Source organism: Amphiura filiformis, unplaced genomic scaffold (genome assembly GCF_039555335.1).
Source record: "Amphiura filiformis unplaced genomic scaffold, Afil_fr2py scaffold_79, whole genome shotgun sequence".
Lineage (NCBI taxonomy): Eukaryota > Metazoa > Echinodermata > Ophiuroidea > Amphilepidida > Amphiuridae > Amphiura > Amphiura filiformis.
The window spans coordinates 256,890-278,817 of NW_027305543.1; the positions used below are offsets into that span (position 1 = coordinate 256,890).

General features: G+C 36.8%; 2 protein-coding genes across 2 annotated transcripts; one reads left to right on the forward strand and one right to left on the reverse strand.

Moving 5' to 3' along the window:
• The first annotated feature begins 2,150 nt into the window (after nucleotides 1-2,150).
• LOC140144770 (uncharacterized) lies at nucleotides 2,151-7,237 on the forward strand. The gene is made up of 2 exons (XM_072166572.1): nucleotides 2,151-6,258; nucleotides 7,212-7,237. Exons 1-2 carry the CDS (start codon nucleotides 2,151-2,153, stop codon nucleotides 7,235-7,237), a joined length of 4,134 nt encoding a protein of 1,377 aa, XP_072022673.1.
• A 5,106-nt stretch (nucleotides 7,238-12,343) lies between these two features.
• LOC140144771 (craniofacial development protein 2-like) lies at nucleotides 12,344-16,576 on the reverse strand. The gene is made up of 3 exons (XM_072166573.1): nucleotides 16,491-16,576; nucleotides 13,412-14,237; nucleotides 12,344-12,685 (listed from the first exon to the last, which is right to left on the reverse strand). The coding sequence occupies exons 1-3, from the start codon at nucleotides 16,574-16,576 to the stop codon at nucleotides 12,344-12,346; spliced, it is 1,254 nt and encodes a 417-aa protein (XP_072022674.1).
• Between the last annotated feature and the right edge of the window lie 5,352 nt (nucleotides 16,577-21,928).

The following is a 21,928-nucleotide window of genomic DNA, read 5'->3' on the forward strand; positions in this document are numbered from 1 at the left end:
CATGGCAAAGTGAGGTAAATACAAAATCTGGTCAAGATTTTGAAATTCTAGTAGTTATTGAAAAAGGGGTGTTTGAAATTCCATAATTATTGAAAAGAGGTCTTTGAAATTCTAGTCACTGAAAACCACAGAAAAGGGGTTGTTTTGGGCCAAATTTTGTCCTAGATTTTGCATGAAAACGGGGGTAAATTTGAAGGAAAATCATTGCAAAGGGGGCCTTAAAAATGGTTACCAACTTTTGCATTGATCATTTCATAGCGAGTGTGTAGAAGAATTCAAATATCACAGATATACCTTTGTAGGTCCTGTGGTTCTTGAGTTATGTTGTAAAGAGGGCTGAAACAACAACACTTTTGTAAAACGTGCATACCTCATTAACAACAATAAATCAAGCAAGTTTTCAAAGTATATATGTATGATTTGTAGAATCAACTTGTGCAAATCATCAAGGTGTTATTTTTCGATAATATTACCCTAGATAATGAAAATCGATTTTTTTTTTGGTTGCTTCGACCAACAATACCTCGTCTACCCTTAAAACATTGTGCAATACAAGGATATTAAAACATGTATTGGAATTCCCCTTGAAATCACCTGTTTTGCCATTCACTATTATCTGTGATTAGCGAATTTTGCAAAATGTATCTGCTGAATGAAAAGACAGACAATAGGGCTTTCCACTAGCTATTAGTATGACGGAGATAGACAAATTATCCCCTACAAAAATCTCTAATAAGCATATAACCCCGGTAAGTATTGTGCAATATAAGGATATTAAAACTTGAATCGGGATTCCCTTTGAAATCACCTGTTTTGCCACACACTATTATCTGTGATTAGTGAATCTTGCAAGTTGTATATGTCTGAATGAAAAAGACCAGACATTTTATCTTGATGATTAGGACTTTACACTGGTTATTACTAGAGATAGACAGTCGGAATTTCCCTTAAAATCACCTGTTTTGCCATACACTATTATCTGTGATTAGTGAATCTTGCAAGTTGTATATGTCTGAATGAAAAAGACCAGACATTTTATCTTGATGATTAGGACTTTACACTGGTTATTACTAGAGATAGACAATCGGAATTCCCCTTGAAATCACCTGTTTTGCCATTCACTATTATCTGTGATTAGTGAATCTTGCAAAATGTATCTGCTGAATGTAAAGGCCAGACTTTGAGGACTTTCCACTATAATTAACTGAAATGACAGGCATAAAACATTTACATTTCCTCGTCTCGTAACCAATTTGTTAAAATATTGAATCTTAACTTAAGTGCATAGACCACAGCAGTGATGACTGCATCGGATGTATAAAGAAGACTGTAGGACCGACCACAGCAGTGATGATTGCATTGGATGTATAAAGAAGACTATAGGACATACATTTTGCAAGTCAAAGTTTCTACACAAACAAGAATCCGAGTTGAAAGGTATAATTTACGAGGAAGTAAACAATTTAACACACTGGATATCTGGATATTAAAGCTGGAACTGTTATTGTGAAATTTGTTTTGAGATCAAAGATTTTATATACTGTTTCCAACTAGAGAAAGAGACATTACTTGTGTTAAGCAGCCAGTTTGAATGGAATATGGTAATAGTAATAGGATGAGTACATGCAGCATCAAGATTTCACATATTTGTCAGCAATTATCCAACAAATGCCTGGTGCTACTGGTGATATTGGAATTAATGAGATACTGTTTGTAAGTTATTTGTTTGTAGTTATTGAATGTATTTTTGCCTCATCATCTTTGGCCTAAAGTGCAACAAGGCTTTCAACAAGGCTTTGCCTGGAGCACCAGCGGGAGCGCCATCTATCTTTTTGTACTCGCGCCTTCGGCGCTCGCTGTCGCGGTCTTTGACAAAGACTACATACATCATCTTAATAATATAGCTAAAAAGGGCACTACATTAAAGAAAAATTTAAAGGGAAAAACTAACTGTGCTATAGTATAGAAATAAACTTCACTGATGATATATTGAACTCATCAACCAGTGATCTGAATTCATGTTGTTTGTGATTCGGACAGTTTTTCATGATGGCACACACATTTTGTTCTTACCTTCTCCTGTTTTCGCTTGTGACGATCTGTTTTGATTCAGCATCATCTGAAGTGGATAAAGCCAATGATACCGTACGATGTCAAAATCAACATTTGATACGCTTACAATTAAGACATATCAGAATGAAACTTGCGACACTGTGGTGTCTTCCTCCAATAACCAGGGAATTACTGTCAATGTTCTTTGGATGTCGTCTTGGTCCATCTTTGACTATTTTACCCTGGTAGAATCGGGTGCAGAATGCTTGAATCAATCTTTTGGCTGGATTGGATTTACGGCGGCAGTTCAACCATGCGCAATAGTTCTTAATTGTAGTACAATTCGTATCAACATGCGAGTTTTATCCATTTTGGAAATACAGGAGAGCAGTATGATTGCATCAACAACTAACTTTGAATATGTCAAATGGTTTGATACAGGTAACCTTCGTACATTTGCAAATTTCAAGTTCCAACAATGTAAAAATGTTCATATCGTTGATGAGATTTATCAAATGCCATATCAAGACATTCCCTATGTCAGACTACAGGAGTTATACCCATCTCTCAATATAACATTAGATGGTTATCCATATTTCAAACCAGATGCAAATAAGCTAAAATATATTCCACATGGTTTATTGTGGTCAGATGTATTGGCGATTGTACAGATACTGTATTTAGGTGGAAATACTATTAAGGAAGTACATGTAGAACCAGATATATTTTCACAAATACAAGAGTTAAACCCATCTCTCAAGATAACATTAGAAGGTGATCCATACTTCAAACCAGATGAGCTACCTGGATTTGACCTTGACCTTCCAGATGACATACTTCTAGCTGAATTCCCAAAATGTCCTAATGACTGCTTCTGTACCCTACAGTTCCAGATATTTTTTATTGACTGTCCAGATATGTATGTCAGCGAGAACATTCTTTTAGTACACGGATCTTCTGTTTTTATTCATGCGAACTCAACTGCAACAGACCTCTCTGACAGACAACTCACTAACATTGAACCTCAATCCTTCCTAAATCGATCAGATGTTATCGTTTTATTGTTGAGCCGGAATAAAATGACAAGAATCGGGCCTGGTATTTTTGAAGGTTTAGAAAACATTCATACATTGGACTTGTCTTTCAACCAAATCTCAAGTATAGATGCTGGTTCGTTTTCACATTTGTACAAATTAAAACAGCTAATATTAAATGTAAATAAGCTACAGTATATTTCACATAGTTGGTTAGATGGGTTGGTCAATGTACAGACACTGTATTTAGGTGGAAATATTATTAAGGAAGTAGAAAAAGATATTTTTTCACAGATGCGAATGTTAAAGGTCTTGTCTTTCCCTGATTGTCATTTATCTCAAATGGGAAACCTTCCGAATAGCCTGATATTGTTGGATATTGCATCAAATATTTTCTCACACATTCCCACAAGTCTGCCAAGGAATTTAACCCATTTATCCTTAGATAACAACCATCTATCCTTTCTGAACCAAACAATACTATATGGTAAACCTACATTGATATCACTAGTCCTATCACACAATAATTTATCTGTTATTCCAAGCGATTTATTCAGTCATCTTTACAGTTTAGAGAGATTAAATTTGGGTAATAATAGCATTGAATCATTTCCATCAGGTGTATTCAGAGATTTGCAGCAATTACGAGTATTTTCTATGTATGGTAACAAACTCAATGTGATACAAAGTGATATTTTCAATAATTTGAACAAGCTAGAGCTAATAGATCTGAGTAACAATAGCATTAAATCATTATCATCAGGTGTATTCAGAGATCTCCAACAATTAAAGGTACTTAATCTGTATGGCAATAAACTCAATGTGATACAAAGTGACCTTTTCAATAACTTGACAAAGATAGAGATATTAAATTTTGGTAATAATAGTATTGAATCATTACCATCAGGTATATTCAGAGATCTCCATCAATTACGAGGGCTTGATCTGTATGGGAACAAACTCACTGTGATACAAAATGACCTTTTCAATCATTTGACAAAGCTAGAGATATTAGGTCTGAATGAAAATAACATCAAATCATTACCATCAGATGTATTCAGAGATTTCCATCAATTGCAAAGGCTTTATCTCTATAGGAACAAATTCAATGTGATACACAGTGGCATTTTCAACAGTTTTACAAAGCTAGAGATATTAGGTCTGAATGAAAATAACATCAACTCATTACCATCAGGTGTATTCAGAGATCTCCATCAAGTACAAAAGCTTCTTCTGTATGGGAACAAACTCAATGTAATACAAAATGACCTTTTTAATAACTTGACAAAGTTAGAGCTATTACATTTAGGTAATAATAGCATTGATTCATTACCATCAGGAGTATTCAGATATCTTCATCAATTACAAGAGCTTTATCTGTATGGGAACAAACTCAATGTGATACAAAGTGACCTTTTCAATAACTTGACAACGCTAGATAAATTACATTTAGGTAAAAATAGCATTGATTCATTACCATCAGGTGTATTCAAAGATCTCCATCAATTACAGGAGCTTTATCTCTATGGGAACAAACTTAATGTGATACAAAGTGACCTTTTCAATAACTTGACAAAGCTGCATTACTTACATCTAGGTAACAATAGCATTGAATCATTACCATCCGGTGTATTCAGATATCTTCATCTATTATACAGGCTTTATCTGTATGGGAACAAACTCAATGTGATACAAAGTGACCTTTTCAATAATTTGACAAAGCTAGATAAATTACATCTGGCTAACAATAGAATTGAATCATTACCAACAGGTGTATTCAGGGATCTTCATCAATTAGATGAACTTTACCTCTATAGGAACAAACTCAGTGTGATACAAAGTGACCTTTTTAATAGTTTGACAAAGATGCGTTTATTGAGTCTGGAAAACAATAACATTGAATCACTACCATCAGGTGTATTCAGAGATCTCCAGAATTTGCGCAAGCTTTGGCTAAGTGGCAACAAATTCAGTGTAATTTCAATTGACCTTTTCAGTGGGTTGACCAAGATAGAGGAATTAAGGCTTCATGCCAATGAAATTGAATCACTGCCTTCCGCTGTTTTTAAAGACCTTAAAAGCTTAAAAGGGCTTCATCTTTATGAGAACAGGTTGACTGAAATACCAAGAGATGTTTTCCACCAATTTAATGGAATGCCTATAGAGATATTAACTATCAATTCAAGCAAACTGGTCAGGCTTTATCCATATCAGTTTGCAAATTTGACAGATTTGATGTATTTGGACATTTCAAGTAATGAATTGAAACAAATTCCTAATAACGCACTGAATGGTTTAACCAAATTGAAATACATAAACCTTGCATATAATAATCTAACAAAAGTTACAGAAAACTCTTTTGTGGGATTGAATTTGCAAAACAATAGTTACATCAAAGTAGACAACCCAGCCACATGTTGTTTTCTTGAAATAAAAAGCCAATCTCAATGTGTTCCAAGAAATGAGAAATCTCCTTACTTAACATGTAAGCAGCCCCTCCCATCTACAACAGTTAAATGTTGTACATGGATTTTTGGCTTTTGTGCTTTGTTTGCTAACACTGTGGTGTTCATTTGGGGATATGAAAAAATAAAGTCTACATCAACAGATGAAAAGCAAGTGAAACAAGTTGTTTTTCTAACCAATTTAGCTCTGGCAGACTTACTTATGGGTGTGTACTTGTTAGTTATTGCATCTGTGGATCAATATTACAGCGAGTATTTTCCATCATTTGCTGAACATTGGAGAAATAGTGTACTTTGCAAACTTGCAGGATTTCTATCAGTATTATCAAGTGAAGCATCCCTTCTCTTTCTAACCCTTATAGCTGTAGATAGACTTTGGACATTTCGAAAAATCTTTATAACACACAAGCTATTTGGCAAATTGACACAAGTATTGATGGCAATAATTGCATGGGTAATTGCTTTTGCTCTAAGTATTGTAACTATTATCCTTCAAGATGATAAATTGTATCAATTTTCTGATGTGTGTATTGGGTTACCATTGGCTAAAACTAAAATATATGAGGACAACTATGAAAACATTACAATTCTATATGACTTTGACAGATATGATGACCATCTTCAATTACAGACATTTACAGAGATTGACTCAAAACTAGGAAACTATTTCTCAATTGGACTTTTCCTTGGACTCAACTTTCTGTTGTGTTTGTTGATTGCAATTTGTTACATACTCCTATTTGTGCATATTTGTAAATCAGGATTTTCCTTGCTCAAAAACGATTTGAAAATGGCCATTAAAATGGGCGCGGTCGCATTGACTGACCTCATGTGTTGGCTTCCTATAGTTACATTGGGTATTCTGGCACAGACTGGAGTAAAGGAACTCTCCCCTGAATTGTTTCCATGGATCACGGCATTTATTTTACCAATTAATTCTGTACTTAATCCATTTCTTTATGCTACTGTAGATCGTGTATCAAATCATTTTGTAAATCGATTACGCCCAACTTGTTATAATGAAATGGAGACAATGTTGTAGTCCAAGGTACCAGTTTCCCCCTGTATATCCTTAACAAAGACAGATATGTCATAGTACAACCAGCAGCCAATAGCTGCATCATTTAGCTCGGCTTTAAGACCTCATTCATTGAAATTAGTCAAGAAAATTAAGAAACAGTGATCCGAAATCACAAGGAAGATGTAACTTCAAAAGTTGGATGCCCTGTTGATTTATACACAAAGTAGCGGCATGCTTTCCATTGATTAGAACATTTAAATACAACCTTTGATAATGTTCCTTCATTTGGTTTTCAATCAGCATTTCTCAACTTATTTCAACAAATGAGGTCTTAAATCAGAGCTCAAGGTTACAGGTATTGACTGGTGGTTTTAATTTTGACATATTTGTCTTTGTTTAGGATATACAGCGGTGAACATAACTCGTACCTTAATTCTTTTGCTGTCAGTATTTGCATAGTTTATCAGTATGATATTCTCAAAGGGTTGTAGGCTCTTTATAACTGTTCTGCTCATTTTAAGTAATGAAAATGAACACATGTACTTACAAAGATAAAATAAGTGGTATAAGAAACATTGGGCAAGATAGCAAAAGTAAGTGATTTACATATTCAAGGATTCCTTGCATTTGTTTTCATAGGTGAATCTATTGTTTCTGTGATGTGAAAAGAAAGTTGAGAAAAGCGTGGAAATTAAAATGTGTGTATACAAAGATGATGTATTGGTCAAAATGCAAAAATGCTTTATGAAAAGATGATGCATACAAGAGGCAAGATGATATAGTATTTGAATAAAATGATTAAAACAATCTTGGTATAACCGTAAATAAATGCTGTTTAATGGCGCCATTGTGATTGAAAAATATGAATTATGAGGAACTTGACCGTGTTTTGTGTGTGTGCTAGTGAGTTTGGGAGGGCGAGTTAGCGCAGCGGTAGTACCCTCGCTTTGCACCACTGAGGTCCCGGGTTCAAGCCCGGCGCGGCCCAAGGACTCATGTGCATTTGGTTTATCCCGATCCATGCTCGCTCTCGCAGGTTTTCTCCGGGATCTCCGGTTTCCTCCTGCTTTCAAAATCGGTGATTAGTTGTTTCGTTATCAAAAACTTCCTTCACCCAATGGAATTTGGGGAGCTGCAGAAAATGGGTGGATGTTACAATCTAAGTGCGGATAGGTTTGCGCCGGGTTCGGCTGCAACTAGCCTAGTTGATGCGATCTGATTGTGATGATTCACCACGCAGCGAAATTACAGCGCTTTGAATCCTCTGGAAAAAGCGCTATATAAATTCCGAAATTAATTTTTTTTTTGTGTGTTCTAGTCAATTTTAAAGAAAAGAAGGCGGTTCTCGAAACACTAATCTCGCCTGCTTTCTCAACCGCCTGCTTTCGCGACCGCCTGCTTTCGCGACCGCCTGCTTATGTGACCGCCTGCTTTCGCAATTGCCTTTGGTAACATAAGTAAAAAATGGCTCTAAATAGTGACTGACCCACCTAGTTCATCTGACATCATCTGCTCATCTGACAGTTTTTACTAATTTGACTTCAGATGACCCCTTGCGACCCCGAAATGACCTTCCAAAAAAAATTGACTCTTAAATGTTGACTATACCTACCAGGTTTCATGCCCATTGACTTCAGATGCCTCTTTGTGACCCCGAAATGACCTTCCAAAAATTTGGCTCTAAATGTTGACTGTACCCATCAAGTTTCATGACCATGCGACAGTTTTCACTAATTTGACCTCAGATGACCCCTGGTAACCCCGAAATGACCTTCCAAAAATTTGTCTCTAAATGTTAATGACTGTACCCCCCAAATTTCATGCCCATATCGTCAGCCTGCTACGTTAATTGCCTAAGTCATTTATACATGTTTCTCATTTGCAATTTTGATTTTCTGAGTAATAAACCCATAAATTTCCAGCCGCATTTTTCATTAACTTGTGGAATAGATCTCTTTTGATGTACTCCACAAGTTAATGAAGAATACGGCTGGAAATTTGATTAATTATGGGTTTATTACTCAGAAAATTACAAATGAGAAACATAAAAAATGACTTAGGCAATTAGCGTAGCAGGCTGACGACAGGGAGGTAAATAACATGGTAACATGTCCACCCAGTAAATTATTTTGCCCACCCAGTATATTCAACTTGCCCATTGCCCAAAAATGCCCACCCAGTAAATTATTTTGCCCACAAAAAATTGGGCACCATATAATTATTATCATAAACTAGTACCAATGTGCATCTCTTGAAATCAACTTGCATTTTAAAAGTGATGTTGAATAATGAAAGTGGTGTATCTTTTTTTAACATCTGCCAATTTATTCATTTACCATGTTTACAACTTTGGAGTAGGAATGATTATCACACAGTACAAAATGGTATAGGAAGCCAAACAAAAATTAATATTATTTTGAGTAATTTCCACACAAAACCTGAAAGAATTATTATGAGCCCATAAATTTTGATATTCTTGAATAAGGTGTGTTTTAATAGACAAGTTGAAACATTTGAAACTGAATCCAAATAGATTGCTCATTTCAAGTCTTTGAGCGTGCACAAAAATAGGTAATAGTATTATGAAAATGATTTCTTGCAATCAATCTAAGCTTTAAATGTTGAAAGAATAAATGTTATTTTACATTTAATATCATATACTTTTTACACCTTTCGACTGTGATTCTACATCGGTCTTTATTATTTTGTGCAACATAGGGCCTAGATGTTATAAGAATTGGCAAAATAAACATTTTAATTATAGTTGGGAAATAGGTCAATATAATTCAGGGTTATCCATATTGCCAAATTCTAGCAAATTCATTTACCGGCTTGGGTGGAAAATACCGGCAAATACCAACATAATACCGTGATGCCACTTTGAGCCACTCAAAAACCCTGAAACGCCTGTAATAATGTGTAAATTTGGATAACAAGTATCAAAAATGTACTGAAAATAATTGGTCCTTGAAGTGAAATATAATACGATATACAATTTTTCTTGAAAGTTACAGCATGAATATGCTAATATCTATACAAGATACATTTAGGGGAGGGTAAAAGTCCACTAATTTACATCAAAGCCAACTTCCACGCAAAATCAGGTGTATATTTCCGAAAATCCAAACGCCTGGATGCCATTAATTATCGCTGCCCACCCAGTAAATTATTTTCCCCAATTTGAGGGCAAAAATAAATTAAATTGCCCACCCAGTAAATTATCCTTATTTACCTCCCTGGCTGACGATACGACAATTTGACCTCAGATCACCCTTTGTGAACCCAAAATAACCTCCCCCAAATTTGGCTCTAAATTGTGACTGTACCCACCTAGTTTCATGCCCATCTGAAACCCATCCGACTGTTTTTACTAATTTGACCTCAGATTACCCCTGGTGACCTCGAAATGACCTTCCAAAAATTTGGCTCTAAATGTTGACTGTACCCACCAAGTTTCATGCCCATATGGCAGTTTTTATTCATTTGACCTCAGATGACCCCTGGTGACCCCCAAATGACCTTCCAAAATTTTGGCTCTAAATGTTGAGTGTACCTGCCAAGTTTCATGCCCATATGACAATTTGACCTCAGATGACCCCTGGTGACTCAGAAATGACCTGGTGATTTGACCCACGGATTACCTCACATGATCCCAAAATAATGCTGAAAACCTAGTCAGTCGAGATTTTCTGGCCTCGCTACTCCCCACCAAGTGCTGAACCAGTGGAAGTCAACAATCTATGGAAAAGGGTCAATACGAAGGCTATTCTGAACATGTATCGGCTTTGTTGTGCAAAAGACATGATATCCAGTAAAACTGTACGATCTGCAAGTATTAGATATTGATTAAATTATTTGAACAAAAAAAAAAGCAATTTGATTGACAAAGGTTATTTTTCAGATCCAATTAAAATGATACTAATCACTCAGAAATATTTCAATTCCTATCAGGAATCTTGTTCACTCTGGTACTGGTGTTTCTAGATGTTTTAGCACCGGCAACACTTCTGTCTGATTTTGATGACGTCACCAAACTTTCTTGTTGCCGAGTATTTATGACCTGGTCATAAATTTTGTCCAGTCGGTAGGCAACCTCGTCTTTGTTCATAGTGTCTTTTCCTCTACTCCTAATCCAGATTGCTTCCTTTAGCCAGCGTGTAGTTTTGTCAGATTCTTGATCAATAACCTGAGCTTCCTCCCACCCAATTACGTGGTTTTGGTTGGCAATATGTTCAGCAATGGCAGATTTGTGAATTCGATATGCTGCTGCTGCTGCTGCGTTGCCATAGTCCTCATAGAACCGTCGGCATTCTCTTGCGTGCTTTCTCTCTTGCCACGGCCATTCCACCATTAGTCCACATTCTGATGTTATCAATCCATCCTGTTTTCCTTCGACCTGGCTTGGCTTTTCCTTCTACTTCTCCTTCTATCGTTATCTGAACAATGCTATCTTGACGCCGCTTCCAATGACCATACAGGGATATCTTTCTTTTCTTCAGCTGACTGAGCAGACCTTGTTTCTCTGTGATGCCCATTTTCTGACGGATCCATGCACTGGTTTTCCTATATCTTTCCAACTGACCTGAAGCATTCTGCGCCATACCCACAACTCAAACGACTCTATCTTTTTGATATCGCTTTGTTTTAGGGTCCAACTTTCTGCACCATACAGGGCTATACTCCAGACAAGGGATCTCACCAGTTGTTTCTTCAGCTTCAGGCTGATCGCTTTAGCCTTCCATAATCCTAATAATTGGCTGGTGGCATCTCTGGCAATTGCTAGTCGAGCATTGATCTCCGGTGTAGAGTCTCCATCACACCCTACCATTGAGCCAAGGTATTTGAACCTTTTAACCTGCTTGATTGGCTTTCCACCCAGGGAGATTGTCTCTTTGCTACCATGGGTCATAACATGGGTTTTGGCTGCGTTTATATGGAGACCAAAGGTGTGACTGCACCTCTCCAACTCGACTGCTTGCTTCTCAAGTTCTGCCTTCGTGCATGCTATGAGTGTGGAATCATCTACATAGCGAATATTCCATATTGCTCTTCCACCGACAATGCTGCCTGATCTCTCATCTACAACTTCATTCACCTGTCGCATGATCGATTCACCACAGGCGTTGAACAGCATGGGGGACATAATACAGCCCTGCCGAACTCCTTGTTGAAATGGAAATGGGTCTGTATGGCCATCTGCTACACGAATAACACCAGTTGCTTTTGAGTACAGCCTGTTTAGTAGCCAGACTAGGTGATTTGGTGTGCCAAAGTCCAAGAGAGTTTTCCTCAGGACATCATGATTGACCGTGTCGAAGGCCTTGCTGTAGTCGACAAACATCAGCCACAGTTGTTGATCTTGGCGTTTCACTGTTTTCTCAATGATGTTACGTAAAGTGAGGATTGCGTCAGTTGTCCCTTTACCAGCAACAAATCCAAACTGTTCCTCTGCGATCTGCGGCATAATGTAGTGGGCTAGCCTGCAGCGTATAATTAGCACTTTTGAAGCGTGGCATAGCAGACTGATGGTACGATGTTTAGAGCATTCTTGAGTGCCAGGTACCTTTGGTAAGGTGATTATTTCTGATTGAGTCCAGTCACTGGGCCACTCTCCTGTCTTCCAGATGTTATCATTTATTTATTTCATTGCTTGAACAACAGTTTCTCCTCCCGCCTTGATCATTTCTCCATATATCCCATCTTGACCAGCAGCTTTACCGGTTTTAGTTTCTTTATAGCTGTTCTGATTTCACTTAGCATGATTTCAGGTTTTAGTAGCTTTGGTCGGCGTTCATCTTGGGGAGCCTTGGGGCATCGGAGTGAAATAGTTGAGTGCCATACTCTGTCCACCTGTCTCTGATACTAGCAGCCTCATAAAGCATCTCACCATTCTCGTCCTTGATACCAGGGCCTGCCTGAGGACATTTCCGTACACTAATCTGCCTTATCAGCTGGTGTGTGCGTTTACTGTTCCCAGACCTGAATGATTTATCTGCTTCAGCGCTCACATCGTCCAGCCATTTGCGTGTTGCTCTACGGCATGCAGTCTTGACAGCTTTGCAAAGGTGTCTGTATTCTGGGTTTTGGAAGTTGTTCAGCTTGGCTTGACGTCTCTGGAGAATCAAGTCTTGGATTGCTGGATCATCTATCCAGTGGCGTAACCAGTGGGGTGGCCGGGGGGGCAAGCTGCCCCCCCGGACACAAAAAAACTGGGAAGAAGAGCAAAAAAAATTGGGAAGGGGAAAAGGGGGAAGGAGAGAAAAGAGGAAGAAAAAGGGAAGGAGAAGAGAAAAAGGAAAAAGAGGAAGAGGAGAAAGGGAAAGAAGAAAAAAAAAAGAGGGAAAAAGGGAAGGAGAAGAGAAAAGGAAGGAGAAGAGAAAAGGGAAAGAGGGAATTTGAAATTTGTACTCTGAAACACTGATTTTTTAGCTTCCAATATGCCAAAAACCAGAGCTTCAGGGGCTCCGCCCCTTGACCCTTCGCCAGGGCCCCTAAGGCGGGCCCCTGGACCCCACCCGTTTAACGCTCCGCGGCTAGCCGCTCGCGACTTTTGGTCAAGAATTGGGAATTTTTTCAATCTTGCCCCCCCGGAAGGTCAGGTCTGGTTACGCCCCTGCATCTATCCATGGCTTTTCTGTTTTTCTTACAGCCGGACAATGTTCTTTTGCTGCTGAAGATAGAGTATCTGCTAATACTGGCCATGAAACATCCTTGTCTTTCAAGTGGTCTTGGACACTGGCTTCAAATGCCTCTGCAGTGGTTGGATCTGTCAACTGTGCTAGGTTTGGTTTCACTTTCTTTGACAGTCACTTTTTCGTGTTCCAACTGCGACCCTTCACGTTCATCCAGACTAGTTGGTGGTCTGTACCGCAATCAGCACTGCGTAATGCTCTGCTGTCTATGCATTCTCTTCTGTCACGTAGCCGGATAGCGATGAAATCTATTTGGTTCTTCCATAGGCCACCTGGAGAACACCAAGTATACAGCTGATTTCTTCTATGTTGGAAACAGGTATTCACAGCAACTAATTTGTTGTCACTGAGCCAGTAGAGCAGTGTTTGTCCACGGTCGTTACCTTCTCCGACACCATATCTACCACAGGACATATGATGGCGATCAGCACCAATTTGAGCGTTGAAATCACCCATCACCACCAGTCGATCTTTCTTGGGGCATTCGTCCACTACCTTTTGCAGCATAGCATATATTGAAAGTATCTCTTCGTCGTCCGCTTCAGTCGTTGGCATGTACATGTAGATCTGGATGATTGTTATTGGCTTGGGTTTTGCATTGAGACGAATCATGATAATTCTGTCTGATATTGGTTGGACCTTCAAAACAGATTTGACAGTCTTTGGCGATACAAGGAATCCCACACCTCTTTGGTGAACATTGTCATCACCTACATAGTAGAGCATCCAGCCATTTGTATTCACCTGTCCTGATGAAGTCCATCTGGTTTCTGCCAGTCCTAGAACATCCAGACTCAAACGCTCTGCCTCCATGCGAACTTGATCTAGTTTACCACAGTCGTTCATCGTACGGACATTCCATGTTGCAATGTTCAGATATCGTCGATCTCCACCAGATGTAGCCCGAGAGGTATCAGATCCATGCCTCTCAGATGAGTTTAAGCATGACTCGTCATTGGGTGACTCGGAGCTCCTGTCTGGAATTGATCTTTTTTTTGTTTTTGTTTTTGGTTGATTTGTATGGCGCTTTCAACTACTGAGGTTATTTGCGCCAGTACTCACTCCTTTGTCAAGTTGCACCTATATATCTCCATTCAGTCACAATACGTAATTATCTGCTTCACTGCATCTTATTTATTTCTATCTTCTTCATGCCTAGCTCGTTGTATATCTCTTGCTGTATATGCTCGTACGATGAATCCAAATTTGTTTCTTTGTCAACGTGGTAAAAGCCAAACGGTGTCTCTTCAGAGCCACACCAGGCTGAGTCAGCCGAGGAAGGGCTAAAACGTGGTCAAAATACTTTGCATGATCCTCCGCTAGCTTGACTTCCTCGCATCCAAGCCTGTTCCCCAGAGCCCAAGTTTGCGTTATCCATCCGACACCACGTGGAGGTTTGGGTTGAGTTGCCCGCGAGCCGGACTGGAATTGATCCTTCCCCAGTATCTCTATATATACCATCAAAAAAGTACGAATATACATTCTGTGGTGTTAAAATAATTATAGGTTATGGTATTTTTTTCATGCGCACGATGTAAATGATAGGTTACAAACTGTGTTCTATTTTGCAACTATCATTGCCATAAATTATGATTAATCGAGCTTCTATTAATTAAAATGGGCTAAAAACAGGTGGACCATATACGAGATGACACCATTACAAAATATTCAGCATTTTACAATGAAATACATAGGCCTATATCTAAAAAAAACATAAATACGCCCGGGAAGCACACACTAGCGAATAATATCATGATCATGCTTTATAATACTGTAGAAATTGTAAAATTCCACTGTCGTGTGTTTTAATATAAGTAGATTTTAAAGTTCAAATTATAGAACTATAAAGTCCAGTTGATATTGATATATAAGTTTATTCTCTCATCACCATTCACCGTCGTACAAGTGGGGACATCAAAATCGATCGTTTCTAGGTCAACTGGTTCATGCTCTCTGTGTTCGGAACCACGATAAAAATGATCACAATATAAAGTCAATTGATTACAAACCCTGCGTGAATAAGTTACTAAAGTATGGCGTATGGCGCAATCGACACCATTGATAGCTACCTTATACAGTGATTGATTTTCTTGACCAGTTAAATGCTACCTGGTCAGTGGACTGACGGTGTTTTTAAAATTTAAGATATTTTCCCTAATATTCAAACTAATATAATGAATGCAGCAATTAATATTGCCTATTGTTTTAATACACTCAAAGTATATGACGCATAATGTATTCGTGCAAATGCATTCGTCAAGATAATCGCACTTGCCGTGGAGTTAATGCATTTAGCTCGAGAGCCGACAGGCGTGCAATAATATTTTGACTAATGCATTGCACTCAGTTCATTATCCTTATCATAATCCCTTTAAACTATTGTGGAATATAAGGAAATTTAAAATTGAATTGGAGTTCCCCTTGAAATCCCTTGTTTGGCCCCAGGGTTTGGCCATACACTATTAAATATTATATGTGATTAGTGAGCCTTGCCAATTGTACCAGCTAAGTGGAAAGGCCAGATATATTTGCGACTTTCCAGCATTGGTATATGATTATTGAAACTACAGGCATGAAACACGTAGACACTTTCTTCTACTGTATAAAGGTACTGTACGCATGAATTTGTTTCAACTTTGAATCTCAACTGGTATTGTAAAAAGTGTGTAAACCTTAGTAGAGACAACTGCATCAATTGAATGAGTACTGAAAGATAATAGGACATATATTTTGTAAGTCAAAGTTTCTACACAAATTAAAATTAGAGTTGAAAGGCTGGCAAGCCTAAAGGATATGGTGGAACTGTTATCGTGAAATTCGGTTTTATTTCACATATTCTAACAACTGCACGGAGCCACTAATGAATTAATGACATACTATGTGAGGTGTAGTCATTAAATGTGTTTTTGCTGGAATCGTGGAAGTTAACTTGTCCAACATATATGGATTGGAGTGAATATACCACCTCATCATCTGAATAAAGCTATTGGCACTGCATAAATGTGAAAGAGAGAACTAAAACCATTGATCTGAATTCATCTTGTTTGTGATTCGGACAGTTTTCATAATGGCACACACATTTTGTTCTTACCTTCTCCTGTTTTCACTAGTGATGACCTGTTTTGATTTAGCATCATCTGAAGTGGATGAAGACAATGATACTGTAAGATGTCAAAATCAACATTTCATTCTTTCCCAGAATGATACGCTTACAATTCAGACATACCAGAATGAAATTTGCGACACTGTGGTGTCCTCCTCTAATAACCATGGAATTACTGTGAATGTTCTTTGGATGTCCTCATGGTCCATCTTTGACTATTTTACCCTGGTAGAATCGGGAGCAGAATGTTTGAATCGATCTTTTGGCTGGATTGGATTTACGACGACAGTTCAACCATGCGCAATAGTTCTTAATTGTAGTACAATTCATATCAACATGCGAGTTTTGTCTATTTTGGAAATACAGGAGAGCAGCGTGATTGCATCAACAACTAACTTTGAATATGTCAAATGGTTTGATATAGGTAATCTTCGTACATTTGAAAATTTCAAGTTCCAACAATGTAAAAATGTTCATATCGTTGATGAGATATATGAAATACCATATCAAGACATTCCCTACGTCAGACTACAAGAGTGGCACCCATCTCTCAATATAACATTAGATGGTGATCCATACCTGTATTCCAACCCAAATGAAAATAAGGTAACTTACAAGTCACCTTGGTGGTGGTTAGATGGATTAGTCAATGTACAGTTACTGTATTTTGGTGGAAATACTATTAAGGAAGTACATGTAGAACCAGATATATTTTCACAAATACAAGAGTTAAACCCGTCTCTCAAGATAACATTTGAAGGTGATCCATATTTCAAACCAGATGAGCTGCCTGGATTTGACCTTGACCTTGCAGATGATATACTTTTAGCTGAATTCCCAGAATGTCCTAATGACTGCCTCTGTTCCCTACAAATCCAAATATTTTTTATTGACTGTCCAGATATGTATGTCAGCAAGAATATTCTTTTAATACACGAATCTTCTTTTTTTATTCATGCAAACTCTACTGCAATGGACCTTTCTAAAAGAAAAATCATTCACATTGAACCCAAATGCTTCCTCAATCAATCAGATGTTATCATTTTATTGTTGAGCCGGAATAAGATAACTAGAATTGGGCCTGGTATTTTTGAAGGTTTAGAAAACATTCATACATTGGACTTGTCTTTTAACCAAATCTCAAGTATAGAAGCTGGTTCGTTTTCACATTTGTACAAATTAAAACAGCTACTATTAAATGTAAATAATCTAAAGTATATTTCACATAATTGGTTAGATGGGTTGGTCAATGTACATGTACTGTATTTAGGTGGAAATACAATTAAGGAAGTAGAAAAAGATATATTTTCAGAGATGCTAATGTTAAAGGTCTTGTCTTTACCTGATTGCTATTTATCTCAAATTGGAACCCTTCCGACTAAATTGTTGTTGTTGGATATTGCATCAAATATTTTCTCACACATTCCCACAAGTCTGCCAAGGAATTTAACTGATTTGTCGATATATAACAACCATCTATCCTTTCTGAACCAAACAATACTATTTGGTAAACCTATATTGATATCACTAGTCCTATCACACAATAATTTATCTGTCATTCCAAATGACTTATTCAGTCATCTTTACAGTTTACAGAGATTGAATTTTGGTAATAATAGCATTGAATCATTACCATCAGGTGTATTCAGAGATCTGCATCAATTACGAGTATTTTCCATTTATGGGAACAAACTCAATGTGATACAAAGTAACCTTTTCGATAATTTGAAAAGGCTAGAGCTAATAGATCTGAGTAACAATAGCACTGAATCATTACCATCAGGTATATTCAGAGATCTCCAACAATTAAAGGTACTTTATCTGTATGGGAACAAACTCAATGTGATACAAAGTGACCTTTTCAATAACTTGACAAAGATAGAGATATTAAAATTTGGTAATAATAGCATTGAATCATTACCATCAGGTATATTCAGAGATCTCTATCAATTACGAGTGCTTGAATTGTATGGTAACAAACTCAATGTGATACAAAGTGACCTTTTCAATAACTTGACAAAGATAGAGATATTAAAATTTGGTAATAATAGCATTGAATCATTACCATCAGGTATATTCAGAGATCTCTATCAATTACGAGTGCTTGAATTGTATGGTAACAAACTCAATGTGATACAAAGTGACCTTTTCAATAACTTGACAAAGATAGAGATATTAAAATTTGGTAATAATAGCATTGAATCATTACCATCAGGTATATTCAGAGATCTCTATCAATTACGAGTGCTTGAATTGTATGGTAACAAACTCAATGTGATACAAAGTGACCTTTTCAATAACTTGACAAAGATAGAGATATTAAAATTTGGTAATAATAGCATTGAATCATTACCATCAGGTGTATTCAGAGATCTCTATCAATTACGAGTGCTTGAATTGTATGGGAACAAACTCAATGTGATACAAAGTGACCTTTTCAATAACTTGACAAAGATAGAGATATTAAAATTTGGTAATAATAGCATTGAATCATTACCATCAGGTATATTCAGAGATCTCTATCAATTACGAGTGCTTGAATTGTATGGTAACAAACTCAATGTGATACAAAGTGACCTTTTCAATAACTTGACAAAGATAGAGATATTAAAATTTGGTAATAATAGCATTGAATCATTACCATCAGGTATATTCAGAGATCTCTATCAATTACGAGTGCTTGAATTGTATGGTAACAAACTCAATGTGATACAAAGTGACCTTTTCAATAACTTGACAAAGATAGAGATATTAAAATTTGGTAATAATAGCATTGAATCATTACCATCAGGTATATTCAGAGATCTCTATCAATTACGAGTGCTTGAATTGTATGGTAACAAACTCAATGTGATACAAAGTGACCTTTTCAATAACTTGACAAAGATAGAGATATTAAAATTTGGTAATAATAGCATTGAATCATTACCATCAGGTATATTCAGAGATCTCTATCAATTACGAGTGCTTGAATTGTATGGTAACAAACTCAATGTGATGAAAAGTAGCATTTGCAATAGTTTGACAAAGCTAGAAATATTAGCTCTGCATGAAAATAACATCAAATCATTGCCATCAGGTGTATTCAGAGATCTTCATCAATTACAAAAGCTTTATCTGTATGGGAACAAAGTCAATGTGATACAAACTGACCTTTTCAATAACTTGACAAAGTTAGAGCTATTACAGTTGGGTAATAATAGCATTGATTCATTACCATCAGGTATATTCAGAGATCTCCATCAATTACGAGTGCTTGCACTGTATGGGAACAAACTCAATGTGATACAAAGTGACCTTTTCAATAACTTGACAAAGTTAGAGCTATTACATTTAGGTAATAATCGCATTGATTCATTACCATCAGGTGTATTCAGAGATCTTCATCAAATACAAAAGCTTTATCTGTATGGGAACAAACTCAGTGTGATACAAAGTGACCTTTTTAATAGTTTGACAAAGATAGGTTTATTGAGTCTGGAAAACAATAACATTGAATCATTACCATCATTCAGAGATCTGCAGCGATTGCGAAAGCTTTGGTTGACTGGAAACAAACTCAGTGTAATTCCAATTGACCTTTTCAGTGGGTTGACCAAGTTAGAGGAATTAAGACTTGGTGCCAATGAAATTGAATCATTGCCTTCTGCTGTTTTTAAAGACCTTAAAAGCTTAAAGGGGCTTCATCTTTATGAAAACAGGTTGACTGAAATACCAAAAGATGTTTTTCACCAATTTCATGGAATGCCTTTAGAGATATTAACTATCGATTCAAACAAACTGGACAGACTGTACCCATATCAGTTTGCAAATTTGACTGATTTGATGTTTTTGGAAATTTCAAGTAATGAATTGAAACACATTCCTAATAAAGCACTGTCTGGTTTAAACAAATTGAAATACATAAACTTTGAATATAATAATCTAACAAAATTTACAAAAAACTCTTTTGTGGGATTGAATTTGCAAAACAATAGTTACATCAAAGTAGACAACCCAGCCACATGTTGTTTTCTTGAAATAGTAAGTCAGCCTCAGTGTGTTCCAAGAAATGAGAAATCTCCTTACCTAACGTGTAAGCAGCTCCTCCCATCTACAACAGTTAAATGTTGTACATGGATTTTTGGCTTTTGTGCTTTGTTTGCTAACATTGTGGTATTCATTTGGGGATGTGAAAAAATGAAGTCTACATCAACAGATGAAAAGCAAGTGAAACAAGTTGTTTTTATAACCAATTTAGCTCTGGCAGACTTACTTATGGGTGTGTATTTGTTAGTTATTGCATCTATAGATCAGTATTACAGTGAGTATTTTCCTTCATTTGCTGAACATTGGAGAAACAGTGTACTTTGCAAAATTGCAGGATTTCTGTCAGTCTTATCAAGTGAAGCATCCCTTCTCTTTCTAACCCTTATAGCTGTAGATAGACTTTGGACATTTCGAAAAATCTTCATAACACGCAAGCTATTTGGCAAATTGACACAAGTATTAATGACAACAATTGCATGGGTTATTGCTTTTGCTTTAAGTATTGTAACTATTACCTTACAAGATGATAAATTGTATCAATGTTCTGATGTATGTATTGGGTTGCCATTGGCTAAAACTAAAATTTACAAAGAAAACTATAAAAACATTACAATTCTATATGACTTTGACAGGGGTGTCGACCATTTTCAGTTACAGATATTTACAGAAAGTGGCTCAAAATTAGGAAACTATTTCTCAATTGGACTTTTCCTTGGGCTCAACTTTCTGTTGTGTTTGTTGATTGCAATATGTTACATACTCCTATTTGTTTATGTGTAAATCAGGATTCTCCTTGCTCAAAACAGATTTGAAAATGGCCATTAAAATGGGCGCGGTCGCATTGACTGACCTCATGTGTTGGCTTCCTATAGTTACATTGGGTATTCTGGCACAGATTGGCGTAAAGGAACTCCCTCCTGAATCATTTCCATGGATTACAGCATTTATTTTACCAATTAATTCTGTACTTAATCCATTTCTGTATGCTACTGTAGATCGTGTTTCAAATCATTTTGTAAATCGGTTACGACCAAATTGTTACAATGAAATGGAGACAATGTTGTAGTCCATTTCATTAATACAGACAGCAAAATAATTAAGGTACCGTGTGTCCAAAAAAGGGTTACATGCATGTAGATGTTTGAAAATAATCTAAATGTCCTTTTCATGACATAATCCATGTACCCTCTACTAGTACCCCTGTGAATGTCAAGTTCACAACTTCGGTACTTAGCTCGCATTTCTGCCCAAGCATTCCTTCGGAAATAAGGGAAAAGAAAAAAAGGGTACACGGTTATGATTAAAGGTACCAGAAATGCCCATACTAATACAGGAAGAAGAAATTGGCAGAACTTTTGTCAACTTTATCTTCTTCTCAGTCTTAATCACTTTTAGCTTGTGTGTTTGGTGGGTGTGGGGAACGATAAAATATCAATTCGCTATCAATCACCATACTATGTTTGTCTCCTGTTTAGTGATTCTTCCCGTTTTAAGACCTCATTCATTGAAATTGGTCAAGAAAATAAAGACAT

Bases quoted from the DNA above. Each gene is read 5' to 3' on its own strand.
- LOC140144770 (XM_072166572.1), top strand. From the start codon at position 2,151: ATGTCAAAATCAACATTTGATACGCTTACAATTAAGACATATCAGAAT. The intron at 6,259-7,211 runs GTTTGTTGATTG...TTGTTTTCATAG, and splicing joins TGGACTCAACTTTCTGTTGT to GTGAATCTATTGTTTCTGTG.
- LOC140144771 (XM_072166573.1), bottom strand. From the start codon at position 16,576: ATGGACCATGAGGACATCCAAAGAACATTCACAGTAATTCCATGGTTA. The intron at 14,238-16,490 runs GTATGTCTGAAT...AATTCCAGACAG, and splicing joins GTGTCGCAAATTTCATTCTG to GAGCTCCGAGTCACCCAATG. The intron at 12,686-13,411 runs GTGAAGGGTCGC...TTGATTCTCCAG, and splicing joins ACCAACTAGTCTGGATGAAC to AGACGTCAAGCCAAGCTGAA.